The 16,966-nt window shown below is 44.7% G+C and overlaps 2 protein-coding genes across 9 annotated transcripts in view; one reads left to right on the top strand and one right to left on the bottom strand.

Annotated features, from left to right (window-relative positions):
- Positions 1–7,795, top strand: part of fam118b (family with sequence similarity 118 member B) — a 59,865-nt gene extending 52,070 nt beyond the window's left edge. For 4 of the 6 annotated variants that reach the window (XM_070894306.1, XM_070894305.1, XM_070894304.1 and 1 more), the window contains 3 exons: positions 3,111–3,396; positions 5,157–5,213; positions 7,346–7,795. In XM_070894306.1, coding sequence (XP_070750407.1) covers positions 3,111–3,396; positions 5,157–5,213; positions 7,346–7,386 — 384 coding nt within the window. In that variant the 3' untranslated portion in view covers positions 7,387–7,795. The remainder of the gene's footprint in view (positions 1–3,110; positions 3,397–5,156; positions 5,214–7,345) is intronic. The other 2 variants (XM_070894308.1, XM_070894309.1) reach the window with 2 other exon arrangements.
- Positions 7,796–14,103: 6,308 nt separating this feature from the next.
- The window catches only part of srpra (SRP receptor subunit alpha), a 48,182-nt gene continuing 45,319 nt past the window's right edge, over positions 14,104–16,966 (bottom strand). For all 3 annotated transcript variants that reach the window (XM_070894301.1, XM_070894300.1, XM_070894302.1), the window contains 2 exons: positions 15,497–15,595; positions 14,104–14,616 (listed from right to left, as the gene is read on the bottom strand). In XM_070894301.1, the coding sequence (XP_070750402.1) occupies positions 14,488–14,616; positions 15,497–15,595 (228 nt within the window). In that variant the 3' untranslated portion in view covers positions 14,104–14,487. The remainder of the gene's footprint in view (positions 14,617–15,496; positions 15,596–16,966) is intronic.

Here is a 16,966-nt window from a genome sequence, read left to right as displayed (position 1 = left end):
TGAGATAGAAGATCAGCCATGATCTCATTGAATAGCGGAGCAGGCTTGAGGGGCGAATGGCCTACTCCTGCTCCTAATTCTTGTGTTATGTTTTTGCCCTTGATAATGCTTCTTCTGGTGAAACCAGAAGTCTAGACAAGACTTGTACAGTAGAGAGAGGGAAATCACCTGAATAAGTTGTATATTTTTTAAAGAAACTGTGTTGTTGTTGTTCCATTTGGGGGCTACAAAATTAACCCATTTATATATTGAGATTGAACTACTTTAACCAAAATAAAGGGTCAGTCTTGGCTTTGTGGGAGCACTTTTGTCTCTGACTCAGGGTCAATGTATTCTCACTCCCCAATACATGATCTGACATAGTCGATGGACAACTCTAATGATATCTGAAAACTCATAATAAAGTAAAAGCATTATGGCTAATTGTCCTGCAGAGCCGATTCTCACAATTGCACCTGATATACTCTGTAAATCCGCAAGTGGGTCAGGATAGCGAGAGATCAGCAAAGGATTTAGAAAGACCAAAACAAGCATCCCTAATGGTTGAGTGGGTAAATGTACCAGTGTGGTGCAAAGCCCGATAAACCAGGGCTGAGGCTATAGTTGGCTCATCTCAACCGTAGCAGCAGTTTAGGTGCTGCAGTTGATCAGAGTGCTCTGCACTATGGAGGAGAAGAGAGTCGTGTGATCCTGATCGCTACCCAGCGATTCCTGCGGGAAAGTGCACGTGTGTGGGTATCGGATGAGGACAGGATTTGTGATCGCTTGTGATCGACCCACAGTTGAATAGCCTGCTGACACAAACTGTTGAGGCTGATGCAGGAAACATAGAAACATTAAAAAAATAGGTGCAGGAGCAGGCCATTCGGCCCTTGGAGCCTGCACCACCATTCAATATGATCATGGCTGATCATGCAACTTCAGTACTCCATTCCTGCTCTCTCTCCATACCCCTTGATCCCTTTAGCCGTAAGGGCCACATCTAACTCCCTTTTGAATGTATCTAACAAACTGGCCTCAACAACTTTCTGTGGTAGAGAATTCCACAGGTTCACAATTCTGAGTGAAGAAGTTTCTCCTCATCTCGGTCCTAAATGGCTTACCCCTTATCCTTAGTCTGTGACCACTGGTTCTGGACTTCCCCAACATCAGGAACATTCTTCCTGCATCTAACCTGTCCAATCCTGTCAGAATTTTATATGTTTCTATGAGATCCCCTCTCATTCTTCTAAATTCCATTGAATATAAGCCTAGTCGATCCAGTCTTTCTTCTTATGTCAGTCCTGTCATCCCAGGCATCACTTGGACAAGATAGACAAGTCCCCTGGTTCTGATGAAATGCATCCCAGGGTATTAAGAGATGGCAGAAGTTATAGCAGATGCATTCGTTATAATCTACCAATATTCTCTGGACTCTGGGGGAGGTACCATCGGATTGGAAAGCAGCTAATGTAACGCCTCTGTTTAAAAAAGGGGGCAGACAAAAGGCAGGTAACTATAGGCCAGTTAGTTTAACATCTGTAGTGGGGAAAATGCTTGAAGCTATCATTAAGGAAGAAATAGCAGGACATCTAGATAGGAATAGTGCAATCAAGCAGACGCAACATGGATTCATTAAGGGGAAATCATGTTTAACTAATTTACTGGAATTCTTTGAGGATATAACGAGCATGGTGGATAGAGGTGTACCGATGGATGTGTATTTGGATTTCCAAAAGGCATTCGATAAGGTGCCACACAAAAGGTTACTGCAGAAGATAAAGGCACGCGGAGTCAGAGGAAATCTATTAGCATGGATAGAAAATTGGCTAACTAACAGAACAGGATTAAATGGGTCCTTTTCAGGTTGGCAATCGGTGGTTAGTGGTGTGCCACAGGGATCGGTGCTGGGACCACAACTGTTTACAATATACATAGATGACCTGGAAGAGGGGACAGTGTAGTGTAACAAAATTTGCAGATGACTCAAAGATTAGTGGGAAAGCGGGTTGTGTAGAGGACACAGAGGCTGCAAAGAGATTTAGATAGATTAAGCGAATGGGCTAAGGTTTGGCAGATGGAATACAATGTCGGAAAATGTGAGGCCATCCACCTTGGGGGGGGGGGGGGGGGGAAACAGTAAAAGGGAATATTATTTGAATGAGGAGAAATTACAACATGCTGCGGTGCAGAGGGACCTGGGGTTCCTTGTGCATGAATCCCAAAAAGTTAGTTTGCAGGTAATCAGGAAGGCAAATGGAATGTTGGCTTCATTGCGAGAGGGATGGAGTACAAAAGCAGGGAGGTCCTGCTGCAACTGTACAGGGTATTGGTGAGGCCACACCTGGAGTACTACGTGCAGTTTTGGTCACCTTACTTAAGGAAGGATGTACTAGCCTTGGAGGGGATACAGAGACGATTCACGAGGCTGATTCCGGAGATGAGGGGGGTTACCTTATGATGATAGATTGAGTAGACTGGGTCTTTACTTGGAGTTCAGAAGGATGAGGGGTGATCTTATAGAAACATTTAAAATAATGAAAGGGATAGACAAGATAGAGGCAGAGAGGTTGTTTCCACTGTTCTGGGAGACTAGAACTAGGGGGCACAGCCTCAAAATACTGGGGAGCCAATTTAAAACTGAGTTGAGAAGGAATTTCTTCTCCCAGAGCGTTGTGAATCTGTGGCATTCTCTGCCCAAGGAAGCAGTTGAGGCTAGCTCATTGAATGTATTCAAATCACAGATAGATAGATTTTTAACCAGTAAGGGAATTAAGGGGTTAATGGGAGCGGGTGGGTAAGTGGAGCTGAGTCCACGGCCAGATCAGCCATGATCTTGTTGAATGGCGGAGCAGGCTCGAGGGGCTAGATGGCTTCCTCATGTTCCTAATTCTTATGTTCTTATGTATGACCTGGAACGCACTTGTGCAACCATACCCCAGTAAGAGCCACAGCCTTCGGAAGAGGAGGGGGAGAGTATAAAAGACCAACACCTTGTATTGTTACGTGTTTGACTTTTGCAAATGTGAATGTTTGTGATTTTGATCTCGATCACGTCCTTCACTGTAAATTGTGATTGTACATTGGGGAGTGGACGCTGCTATAAATGTTTGTATTTTATGACTGAGCAGAGGGAAATTCAGAAGCTGTATGAAAATAAGGCCTTTGTCTTCCTCGGCTGTGGCCGGACAGTCGAGGACACGACGTTCCAGTCACTCTTCCTAGAAGCTGTGAGAAACCGGTCCGACCTGGAACATTTCATGCTGGTTCGCAGGGACGACGCAGATGAGTTTAAAAAGCTTCGTGAGAACATGCTGGACAAAGGCATTAAAGTGATCTCTTACGGGGACGAATACTACGATCTGCCGGAATACCTGGAACGGCTAACCAACGTCATCTGCTCACATGGGAGGCACGGTATGTTGTTGGGGAAGGCAGGACTCAGTGACCTTAATCCAGAAACTAAATTCATGGGTTGCAGTGGACACGCGACCGCTGTAATAGGACAATGTCATTTTGTAGGGGAAAATTCCATTGTATTGGACTTCTGCACCTTTCAGAATGGGTTATGTTGGGAAAATTAGCCTGGGTTCCTGCTCCTGATTGCTATCCAGTGAATATTTGTTTGCTGGAAGTGTGCTTTTGTGCAAGGCAGGATTTGGCTTGGGTGTATAAATCCTCTCCTGCGCCCTCCTTAGTCAAGGAGCCAGGGCTGTTGATTGGTTGATTGGTTGGGAGGTGGGAGATGGAGTTGAGATAAACGGCCGAAAATTTGGTACGAAGGGGGCACCAGCTGCGAGGCGGGAATTCCTGCGCCAGGAGCAAAGACAGGTAAATGGAGTTAAGGTGCGGATCAGTCATGATCTAACTGAATGACGGAACAGGCTCTAAGGGCTGAATGGCCTCCTCCGGTTCCGATGTTTCTGAGTCTGACAATATTTGATCTCGAGGTCTCAAATTAAAATGATTAAATTGTTAATGGGACGAAGGGTGAGTGCATAAAAAAGGATGCTGAGAAACACCATCTGTCTCCAACTTAAATGGTGGAATTTTGCAGACACCTGAGGGTAACAGCACTGGTAGAATGCTGCAGTGCCTGCAGGAGGTAATGGGGAGGCAAGGAAAAAGTTCAAACATTCAACCCTGGCTGATGCTGTGATACCGTAAGTGGTGATTGTCTGTATCAGATGTTGGAGCAGGATCCTCGGGCCAAGGCTTCCTCTTGACCAGGGCCACGCTCAGGCCAGCTCACTCACCTTGTGATTTTCTAGCTGGTGTGTGGTTAACTGTATATAATTTTTCTGCAACTCCTCGCACTCCTCCAATAAAATTGGAATTACACCGCATTCAAATTGCCGCAAGGGTATTGCGCACCTCGGAACGTCAGTGCACACTAACCTTGAGTTGTATGACCACTTTCACATTGGTGTGTCCACAAATCATGTTGCATCAATGGGAAAAGTGCCTTTGTAACTGCGACCTGAAACGTTCTCCTCTTGCCACAGGAAGACAGCTTAACACTGCCTCTTTCAATGAGCTGAAAATTCATGGATTTGAGCCACTTAAAGTGGAGACAGATGGTGTCTCTCAGCATGGTTATAGATGTGATCCGTCCTTTGCGTAATAGCAATCTCTTGATATGTTCCCAAGTTTCTTGTAAGCGTAAGCTCACAGAATAAAGGAAAACTGCCCACAAATTGGGACTAAACTTACCAACCTCGATTTTCAGTTTCTGTGTAAAAGAGCTTGGCCTGCTTGGAGTGGCTAACAGAAATCCCGGCATATCCTGGCCCCAGTTTTACCTGTTAACATGAATGGGTGGAGAATCATGGGCAGTTTCTGCCTGATCTTCCGTTAGACACTCCAAGTGAGCTGAGTAACGGTGACAAATACAGGTGGTAGTGTGAGCGTAGTGTGGGCTGCTCTTCTGAGGTTGGGGCTGAGGTACGTTATCCGTGCATCTTAGAGGCACTTTTACTCTGCATCTGACCGGTACTATGCCTAACCTGAGAGTGCTTGACGTTGACAGAGTGTAAATGTTTAATCCGCAAGAATGACCTTTCACCTCATTCACTCAAAATGCTACTAATTTCCCAAAGAAACTGCAGTCCTGGAGTAGAGCAGTGTGCTGCAGGAAGCTATTACTGTGTCTAATCTGCATTGCACCTTTCCATTAGCAGCAACCAGCGTTGACAGCTCATTAAAGAACGGGCCTTTCACAGCGAGTAGCCAAGGTATGAGTTCAGAGTCATCATAGGATATTTGAGTCTTTTCTATGTTTGATGTTTTTAAAATGTATCTACAGCAACCACCTGTATTTATATAATGCCATTAATATACAAAAACATCTGAAGATGCTTCACTTATGGGGATCATTCAAGTATCTCTGACTTAGTAGAAGCTGGTCCAATCTTGATCTGCCTGGGGATTGACTTGTCTTTATCCTGACATATGGGGGCTTGAACAATAGCTCCGTTCTCTTCTAAAAGGCATTTTCCTTAAAACCTTCCTAACCTTAATAAAAACAAACAATCCCTGCAGGGTCTAAGGGGTTTTGTGTGTGTGAGGAATATTATAAGTTAAGGTAGGCAATCTTACTATCTGGGTGTTGCATTCAGCTAAGATTCTCTGCTTTTTGTCCTCTTGGGAATCTAGTTGATACTCCATGTAGGGGGCAAGTGTGACAGCTTTTGGTATCCAGCAGATTCCATACTGACCTCGGTTGCATTTTTGGGTAGTGTATAGAATCATCATCATGGGCAGTCCCTTGAACGAGAGTTCACAGATGTTTCGATGAAGGACCCGATGTTCCAGTCCTGAACTCCAATTGAGGGGGTGGAAGATGCCTGTGCGTAGATTTTTTTTAATGTGTGGTGACCGTTGCACATCAGCCACCACACGGGCTTGACAGAGATAGGTCTTGGTCCAGTGGCAAGGGTTAACCAGGACGACTGGAGACCTGCTCTGCTGCACAAACCTAGTGCGCACATATATCGCAGTGTGGGCTGGCACGTGCTGCCCCTGGGCCCCGTACCCTCATTCGCCGCACCTCCGCCATGATGTTCCAGGGCCCGGTGCTCCAGCTCTATAGCCCCAACCTGCGGTGGTGTTCTCACACAGGTTGGGGCGGCCCACGATCATAGAATAGAACAGCACAGCCAGGCCATTCGACCATCGAGTCTGTGCCGGCTCTTTAGAAGAGCAACCCAGTTAGTCCCACTCCCCTGCTCTTTCCCCATATTCCTGCAATGTTTTTTCCAAGTATTTATCCAATTCCATTTTGAAAGCTACTATTGAATCTGTACCCAACGCCCTATCGGGCAGTGTATTCCAAACCCAACCACTCGCTGCGTAAAAAAAGTTTTTCTTCATGTCGTCTCTGGTTCTTTTGCCAATCACCTTAAATCTGTGCCGTCTGATTATCAACCCTTCAGCCATTGGAAACGGTTTCTCTTTATTTACTCTATCTAAACACCCAACAAATCTCTGCTCTAAGGAGAACAACCTCAGCTTCTCCAGTTTATGCACGTAACTGTAATCCCTCATCCCTGCAACTATTTGAGTTAATCTCTTTTGAACCCTCTCCAAAGCCGTCACCTCCTTCCTAAATTGTGGCGCCCAGAATTGGACACAATACTCCAGCTGGAGCCGAACACGTGTTTTATATAGGTTTTGCATAACTATGGCTTTTGCACACTATTCCTCTATTTATAAAGCCCAGGAACAGTTTAGTTGCTATCAAATAAAGAGCACAGTTTACAGAGGGTTTCTGCAGTGTGGCATGTAGTTGAGAAGCATGGTAGCAACATGGAGGGCTGTTCTTTGTCAAGGGCAATGCATACAAGGCAAGCTCATTTGAACTTTTTGACTGGCAGAATTGAAGAATTGTCTCAGAGGGTTATTAGAACATAAAATACTTCACTGCAAGTGCTATTGAGGGATAAACCACAACACCCTTTAAAATAAGACAAACAACATAGGGAAAGGGGGTAAGAGTAGATAACGTCATTTGGGGTAAAACTACTGCTGGCACAGGTGTAGCCGGCTGAATGACCTCCCATGCTGTCAATTCTAGCATTCTTCATTGGGTATTTAGTGATGGGATTCGGTATGTCTTTACATAGACTTTACTCCAAGAGCCTATAAGACCAAAATTCCTTTGGAAGCCTCACCATCCTTAACTTTGTGACTTCCAAGATCGACACTCTGAGGCCCTGTTGCAATTTAGCCTCTTAAACCACTAACCGGCCTGTAGTGCTTAGTTCCACTGTATGGGTCAAAAGTAGGTGTTATGGATTGTAACCAAATGTAAATATTCTGATCTGTGAGCAGTCTGCTCACCATGCCTTTTTTCTCTCCTGCCCAGGCCAGAGAATGGAAACAGATGAGACAAAGTTGGGGAGATGAGTGCTTGCTCACCTTAAGACTGTTGAAACACAGCCCAGGCATAGATGAGAATGGTGCAGGGGATGCACAGTCCCTGACAGCCACCGAGGAGGCCAACGCTTGTTACCAGCACTGACAGAGAGCGCATATGGTGAAAGGAGTGTCCCACCTCGGAGTTGTACACCAAACACTCCCATTTTCTTCACCACCTCTAAGTCAAACTTCTAGTTTTTAACTTGCGATCTTGCCTTTGGTTTTTTTTGCTCATTAAAGTGAGCTGGATTTTATAGACTGCATCAACAGAGTTCTTCTCCCAGATGTGACAACTCTGGCAATTGTACAGTTCCAGTTTTGATGTAGCAATTTTGTACTGTTAAAAATAACTGACTTCTGTACAGATTATTTTATCATTAAAAAAAATCATTAATGATATGACTGGAGATAATGCTTTGGTATTCTGTTGAAGCACCGCCAGCAGGATGTGAAAAATGAACAATATTAAAACACTTATGAAAAGAAAGACTTGCATTTATATAGTGCCTGTCACAACCACCGGATGTCCAAAAGAACTTTACGGCCAATGAAGTACTTTTTTGAAGTGCAGTCACTGTTGTAATGTAGGAAACGCGGCAGCCAATTTGCACACACAAAGCTCCCACAAACAGCAATGTGATGATGACCACCAGATAATCTATTTTACTGATGTTGATTGAGGGATAAATATTGGCCAGGATACCAGGGAGAACTCCCCTGCTCTTCGAAATAGTGCCATGGGATCTTTTACCTCCAACATTGCAGCACTGCACTGGACTTACCGCCTAGATTTTTTTTTTGTGCTCAAGTACCTACAACCTGACTCCGAGGCGAGAGTCAACTGAGTCACGGCTGACACTCGATCAACAGACCTTGGTTGTATATAAATAAGGGTGAGTAAAATCTAGTGCGTGACTGGATGGTACAATCTTAACCATGCCTTTTACATCTGGGGGGGCGGGGTTACATTCAAATCTCTGATTGCAGTGGTCCTAAATAAGAGAGTTGAGCACAACACAAGTTGATGGTGTAATTTGATTGGGTATTGGGTTTCACTCAGCCAGGTCGTGATGGGACAGATATTTCTCAACTCTGCCACCCGAGTGATGTAATTTTAGAGTATTTTAATGAACTGTTCTCTCTTAAGGGTCTCTCGTGCCCCCCGTATGAAGCTGCAGCCCTGCCTGTTTTCTGCCTCTTTATGGGAATCGTTGTTGACTACACTCTCTCTCAGGCACCTTTACTAGGTACAAGTAATGTAATTAGCATCATGCAGTTTCTTGCCCATAAATTATGCTGAGAACTTCTGAGTATTAAAAGGCAAAGCCAATGAATACGGATTTCTCAAGGAAGCTGGTTATTGCCAACACCAAACAACCTCCAGATGCCACAGGTCCCCTGGAGACCAGACCAAACTGGGGTTTACTCCTGCAACACGTATGCTCCTGAATGTTTCCCAATGTTGTAACTGGTCTTGCCTTTTGCAGGAAAAGTGCAGTGAATTTTAGGAGACATTGAGGAACCAAGTTGAAGTGTCAAAAAAGGTTAAAACTATCTTTAAACAAAACTGCATGGAACCACTAGAATGCCAACAAAGAGCTACATTTTAGCCCATGGAAGGTGCCTTTGCACAATGCATAAGGAGTTACATCCTGAAATGGACTGCATCCATGCAATTCTCCCCTTTAAAGCCTTGATCTTACTCTGGTGATAGGCAAGTGAAGGATGCTGATTAACAAAGGTAATAAAAGCCATTCAATTAAAAAAATATATTACATACTCTATACCAAGCTTGCTGAGCCTTCAATAACATTGGCAATCTGACTCATTGGTTAGTTATGCTGGGTTTCAATATGAATGGATGGAGAACAGCCAGTTGTCGTGGTGCACATTGGTACCAACGACATAGGTAAAAAAAGGGATGAGGTCCGACGAAACGAATTTTAGGAGCTAAATTAAAAAGTAGGACCTCAAAAGTAGTAATCTCGGGATTGCTACCAGTGCCACGTGATAGTCAGAGTAGGAATCGCAGGATAGCGCAGATGAATACGTGGCTTGAGCAGTGGTGCAGCAGGGAGGGATTTAAATTCTTGGGGCATTGGAACCGGTTCTGGGGGAGGTGGGACCAGTACAAACCGGACGGTCTGCACCTGGGCAGGACCGGAACCAATGTCCTAGGGGAAGTGTTTGCTAGTGCTGTTGGGGAGGATTTAAATTAATATGGCAGGGGGATGGGAACCAATGCAGGGAGACAGAGGGAAACAAAAAGGAGGCAAAAGACAGAAAGGAGATGAGGAAAAGTGAAGGGCAGAGAAACCCAAGGCAAAGAACAAATAAGGGCCACCACTGTACAGCAAAATTCTAAAAGGACAAAGGGTGTTAAAAAAACAAGCCTGAAGGCTTTGTGTCTTAATGCAAGGAGTATCCGCAATAAGGTGGATGAATTAACTGTGCAAATAGATGTTAACAAATATGATGTGATTGGGATTACGGAGACGTGGCTCCAGGATGATCAGGGCTGGGAACTCAACATCCAGGGGTATTCAACATTCAGGAAAGATAGAATAAAAGGAAAAGGAGGTGGGGTAGCATTGCTGGTTAAGGAGCAAATTAAGGCAATAGTTCGGAAGGACATTAGCTTGGATGATGTGGAATCTATATGGGTAGAGCTGCAGAATACCAAAGGGCAAAAAACGTTAGTGGGAGTTGTGTACAGACCTCCAAACAGTAGTAGTGATGTTGGGGAGGGCATCAAACATGAAATTAGGGGTGCATGCAATAAAGGTGCAGCAGTTATAATGGGTGACTTTAATATGCACATAGATTGGGTTAACCAAACTGGAAGCAATACGGTGGAGGAGGATTTCCTGGAGTGCATAAGGGATGGATTTTTAGACCAGTATGTCGAGGAACCAACTAGGGGGGAGGCCATCTTAGACTGGGTGTTGTGTAATGAGAGAGGATTAATTAGCAATCTCGTTGTGCGAGGCCCCTTGGGGAAGAGTGACCATAATATGGTGGAATTCTGCATTAGGATGGAGAATGAAACAGTTAATTCAGAGACCATGGTCCAGAACTTAAAGGGTAACTTTGAAGGTATGAGGCGTGAATTGGCTAGGATAGATTGGCGAATGATACTGAAGGGGTTGACTGTGGGTGGGCAATGGCAGACATTTAGAGACCGCATGGATGAACTACAACAATTGTACATTCCTGTCTGGTGTAAAAATAAAAAAGGGAAGGTGGCTCAACCATGGCTATCAAGGGAAATCAGGGATAGCATTAAAGCCAAGGAAGTGGCATACAAATTGGCCAGAAATAGCAGCGAACCCAGGGACTGGGAGAAATTTAGAACTCAGCAGAGGAGGACAAAGGGTTTGATTAGGGCAGGGAAAATGGAGTACGAGAAGAAGCTTGCAGGGAACATTAAGACGGATTGCAAAAGTTTCTATAGATATGTAAAGAGAAAAAGGTTAGTAAAGACAAACGTAGGTTCCCTGCAGTCAGAATCAGGGGAAGTCATAACGGGGAACAAAGAAATGGCGAACCAATTGAACAAGTACTTTGGTTCGGTATTCACTGAGGAGGACACAAACAACCTTCCGGATATAAAAGGGGTCAGAGGGTCTAGTAAGGAGGACTGAGGGAAATCCTTATTAGTCGGGAAATTGTGTTGGGGAAATTGATGGGATTGAAGGCCGATAAATCCTCAGGGCCTGATGGACTGCATCCCAGAGTACTTATGGAGGTGGCCTTGGAAATAGTGGATGCATTGACAGTCATTTTCCAACATTCCATTGACTCTGGATCAGTTCCTATGGAGTGGAGGGTAGCCAATGTAACCCCACTTTTTAAAAAAAGGGAGAGAGAAAACAGGGAATTATAAACCGGTCAGCCTGACATCGGTAGTGGGTAAAATGATGGAATCAATTGTTAAGGATGTCATAGCATTTGGAAAGAGGTAATATGATAAATCCATGCTGACTTGGACCTGTGAAAGGGAAATCATGCTTGACAAATCTTCTGGAATTTTTTGAGGATGTTTCCAGTAGAGTGGACAAGGGAGAACCAGTTGATATGGTATATTTGGACTTTCAGAAGGTTTTCGACAAGGTCCCACACAAGAGATTAATGTGCAAAGTTAAAGCACATGGGATTGGGGGTAGTGTGCTGACATGGATTGAGAACTGGTTGTCAGACAGGAAGCAAAGAGTAGGAGTAAATGGGGACTTTTCAGAATGGCAGGCAGTGACTAGTGGGGTACCGCAAGGTTCTGTGCTGGGGCCCCAGCTGTTTACACTGTACATTAATGATTTAGAGGAGGGGATTAAATGTAGTATCTCCAAATTTGCGGATCACACTAAGTTGGGTGGCAGTGTGAGCTGCGAGGAGGATGCTATGAGGCTGCAGAGCGACTTGGATAGGTTAGGTGAGTGGGCAAATGCATGGCAGATGAAGTATAATGTGGATAAATGTGAGGTTATCCACTTTGGTGGTAAAAACAGAGACAGACTATTATCTGAATGGTGACAGATTAGGAAAAGGGGAGGTGCAAAGAGACCTGGGTGTCATGGTACATCAGTCATTGAAGGTTGGCATGCAGGTACAGCAGGCGGTTAAGAAAGCAAATGGCATGTTGGCCTTCATAGCGAGGGGATTTGAGTACAGGGGCAGGGAGGTGTTGCTACAATTGTACAGGGCCTTGGTGAGGCCACACCTGGAGTATTGTGTACAGTTTTGGTCTCCTAACCTGAGGAAGGACATTCTTGCTATTGAGGGAGTGCAGCGAAGGTTCACCAGACTGATTCCCGGGATGGCGGGACTGACCTATCAAGAAAGACTGGATCAACTGGAGTTCAGAAGAATGAGAGGGGACCTCATAGAAACGTTTAAAATTCTGACGGAGTTAGACAGGTTAGATGCAGGAAGAATGTTCCCAATGTTGGGGAAGTCCAGAACCAGGAGACACAGTCTAAGGATAAAGGGGAAGCCATTTAGGACCGAGATGAGGAGGAATTTCTTCACCCAGAGAGTGGTGAACCTGTGGAATTCTCTACCACAGAAAGTTGTTGAGGCCAATTCACTAAATATATTCAAAAAGGAGTTAGATGAAGTCCTTACTACTAGGGGAATCAAGGGGTATGGTGAGAAAGCAGGAATGGGGTACTGAAGTTGCATGTTCAGCCATGAACTCATTGAATGGCGGTGCAGGCTAGAAGGGCCGAATGGCCTACTCCTGCACCTATTTTCTATGTTTCTATGAAGTACTTGGATTTTTATTAGGCGAGTATGAGACTGACAAGATTTTTGGAGTTTAATATCAAAATGCTATCAGGTGAGGGATATGCTGAGCCTAAATTTTTGGGCATAAGTCTACACTAGTGCATTATTTACATAAATCCAGGATTGAGTGGGGTGCAGAGCTACGTAAATGAGGATGATTTTTAATGGACAGATCTCAGAAGTGGTGCATAAAATGGAGGAAATTCATGTGTTGCAGCATAAAACCGGTGTAAATCGACATGCCAGCTGAGATCAGTGTGGGAATGAAACCAGCATGGTTGGTGGTGGGGGGGGAGGGGGGTAGAGAAAGAAAGTCTTATTTTTAACTCAGGTGGTGCATCTAACCATTGGGCAACCAGAGTGAAGGGGGAAACAACCCTGAAAATATCAGAAGAAACAGAACCGGCTGGGGACAGAGGTGACCTGATTAGAGATCTGTGAAGGGGTTTGTTTGATAGATTAGATAGAAGACATGTTTCCACTTGTGGAGTGTCCAAAACTTGGGCCAAATGGCCTGTTTTTGTGCTGTACATTCTTACATAATCATCAGTTAAGTGTACACTCAATAAACTGACACTTTGTTCTTATGCTATTATGCTGAAACTTAGACATTTCAGGCAATTGTTTCAGAAGTCAGGGCAGGGTCTGAAACCATTGATTAAAATACAGTGCCCCATAAAGAAAACCTTCCACGGCTAGTCAGCATTGCATCAATCATCTGACCGATGCATTTTCAGAGAGTTCTTACCCTCAAAAGAGGCACAGATGCCACCCTGCTCCCACAAGACCAAATGGTAAACTCATCCAATAAACAGGAAGCCGACTCAAACGTCAGGTTGACTGGAATTCCCAAACGTTCAAACTAGCTCAACATCTCCCCGTTAATAATGGACGACCAGCCTTGACTGTAGTAAGCAATTGCGAGGCAGGTCAAATCAAAGGGCAAACCTGGTATTACACAGATAGAGTTATTCAAAGAGCTGCGTCTACTGCTCGAGTCTATTTCTAAACAGAAATTGTTGCAACGTTCAAACAAGTATATGCCAGTGATAACAGCAGGCTGGGTGACTGGAGGAGACCGATTCAAAGCCCTCTCCCTGGCTAAAGTAAACTCAAGTGGAATTAGAACATATCACAGTGAATCATAAAAGCTGGAAACCCACACGAGTATCTGAAAGTCGGGCTGTCAAGATGCTGATGGAATTGCTCTGGCTTTCTGGCACTTTGTTTTTTATCGCAGTTTTCCAGCGAACCTTTCTATCTCTCTGCGGTGCTGAATAAGATATTATTTTTCAACAGTGAACAAAAAATACTGGCACCTTGTAAATCCACACAAGCAGGAACTAGCCGTATCACCCGCACCTCAAAATCGGGAACCCGTGAAGAAATGCACACTCAGCCGCAGACACACAAGGCCACCGCTGACAATTATAGCAGCTTTATTTAATAAATTCTCTTTACAATTTCTCTGTAATTCATAGGCAGCCTGTACTGAAGTTTATTGCACTAAGAATTAATGACATTGGTTTAAAAAAGGAAAAGCAGTGGATCTCTTGTCCGCCAGTGATGAGGTGGTAGACGTTGCTGTGCATCCTGTGTTTTTAAAAAAGCATGTTGGGGATGGGGGGGGGCAGAGATTTGCAGCAAACTGAATGATGCTGAAAAAGTTACAATTTTGAACAGGTAATAGCCACATAACGTATTCAACAATAATCCTCCAATACGAAGGGGGAGTCAGCGATTGGCTGGAGGAGGAGAATATAGTGGCAGTTGGGCTGCATTAAGACAGTGGTGAAAAGCAGGTATTTAAGCCTTCATCAGAGCACTGACGACAGCCTTGGCATTGAGGCTGCGCAGGTCGTTGTAGGTCTGTCCAGTTCCAACGAAGACTATTGGTTGGCCAGTGATGTAAGTCATAGAAATGGCAGCACCAACCTGAAACACGAGGGGAAAACTTGTGAACACCACAGAGATCAGTTACCACTCCCTCTGACAGTTAGCAAATATGATGCATTACAAAGTGATTCGACATTATTCAGCCACAAACACCAACACTCCCAGGTGTCCAAACGTTCTCTTCATGGCCCATTTATTTTATGTACCATGGAGCTGTGTGTACCACATGTAAACTTACAATAAAGACCAGATTGACAGGTTACACCCCAACACAGTCCAAGTCATAAATTAATAGTTTGACTTTGCCACCCTATTTCAGCAGCAGTTCGAATCACTGATTCGAGGGACCATGCAGTGTTCAGACTGCAGTTAGAATTGCTTTGCTCCGCGAGTTCTGCAGGAAATACTGTCGAGATGCAGGACAGGAAAGAAGCCGCCAAATAAGGGCTTCTCGATCCCAAAATTTCAGACTCAGAAACCTGCAGCAAATTGCTGGTTTCACTCGAACTATTGAACACGCTGAATAAGAGTTGGGAAACCTTTAATACATGACTGGAATTTGGGCTGAACAGCAATGAAGGTTTTGTGGTGTTTATTACTGGCAGTAGAAAGACTGAACCGTGTGGAGACACGAGCTCAGCAACTGCTGCATTGACAATCTGAATGTTTAACATTCTCTAGTGCGCACACTTAGACTGCATCTACAGTTCACACTTCAGGTCAAAGTTTAAAATGATTATGCGTACACTGACCAGCATGAATAAAAATTAACTGGTGAAAAATCTCCATTTACATTTACAGAATATCTTAGTGGTGAGCATTTGTACACACAAGTGAACAAACACATCCACTACAGTTGTACTGGATTCTAGTCAGACAAGACACAGAATTAACACGGGTCCAAGTACTGGAGCATTACCTTATCATCAATCGTGTCAAATTTAGTCAGTACAATGCCATCAATCAGCCGTGGTTTTTCAGACATTGAATGATCAGCCAGAGCCTGGTTAAACTTTACCTGGGGGTGGGGGGAGGAAGAGGTGAGAGAGAGAGAGAGAGAGAGAGTCAGTATTTACAACACACGTAACACCAGCCCCTACTGCAGCTAGTCTCTGCATGATTATTGCTGGATTTCAGCAAAGTATAACAGCATAGGAGAAACACCTGCCAGGACCCACTTGGCCGGAGTCTGGAGAGTGCATTATTGAGCTCTATAATACTACAATAATGTGGTGGTGGCTATATATTGGTCACTATAACACTAGTGGTGGCTATAGGTCTGTTATTGTATAACACCAGGGTGAAGTGGTGGGTACAGGTGTCATTGTATAACATGGGTACAACACTGGTGGGTACAGGTGTCACTGCAAACATAAGTACAACACTTGTGGGTATAGTGTCACTGCAAACATGGGTACAACACTTGTGGGTACAGGTGTCACTGCAAACATGGGTACAACACTGGTGGGTACAGGTGTCACTGCAAACATGGGTACAACACTGGTGGGTACAATACTGGTGGGTAAAGGTATAACAGTGGGGCACGGTACAAGTGGGCACTAGTCGGTCACTGGCGCTGGAGCAATCCGAGATGCTGAGTTACGTGCATCACACTGGAAGTGCTCATTTAGGAAATTCGGCCCACCGGATGTTCATTAATCCAAGACTTAACTCTTATGACCAGTTTCAAGAGCCTGTTTTACTAAACAATTAGCTACGCCTCCCCAATTCACACCCCATGCTGCTGTAGACTTAGGTTAGGCTTCTCAGGCTCACTGTTGGTGCAGAGCTGGCCGGCGGTGCAGTGAGGTAGCTGCTCACGCTTTCTATGGTGAAGTCAATTGAGAGCTGCCTGTGCAGCTTTGTGTAGAGAGCCAGCCTAACGGGGATATAGAAAATCTGGCCAGTAAGTGAAATGTATAGGGGCATGTGCCCTTGATGCGAGTGCCTACAAATGAGAACAACTTTTTTTAGCACTAAGGTTGGTTGGTGGGGGGAGGGGAGAAGGAAGAAGTGCCAACCAAAGATGAGGTGAAAGAATACACAATACTGATCACGTGGGCAAGTGCCGGCTCAGTACAACATCCAGCCCACTGGCTAATGGGCAGCCAAACAGACACGCAGCTCTATGATGCGGGTACAAGGAGGGTTACCTTCCCCAGAGGACAGAAGTACAACATTCCTGGCAGCAGGTTGTGACCAGGATTGTTGGTGTGCACGCTATCAGTAGCATCTGGGAACAGATACACAAAAAGATGGCACCCTTAAACAGAACCTGGGCAGGTAAGATTACCCAACAACACCTTGCATCGGGTAAACGGTCCAATCTGCAAGCCACAAAGTTTTGCCAGTCAGCCTGTTTCATAGTTATTGCTCATCCATACCAAGC

Source organism: Pristiophorus japonicus, chromosome 11 (assembly GCF_044704955.1).
Source record: "Pristiophorus japonicus isolate sPriJap1 chromosome 11, sPriJap1.hap1, whole genome shotgun sequence".
NCBI lineage: Eukaryota > Metazoa > Chordata > Chondrichthyes > Pristiophoridae > Pristiophorus > Pristiophorus japonicus.
Note: the sequence above shows the minus strand (reverse complement) of the source record. Positions and strands in the feature narration are given on the sequence as shown.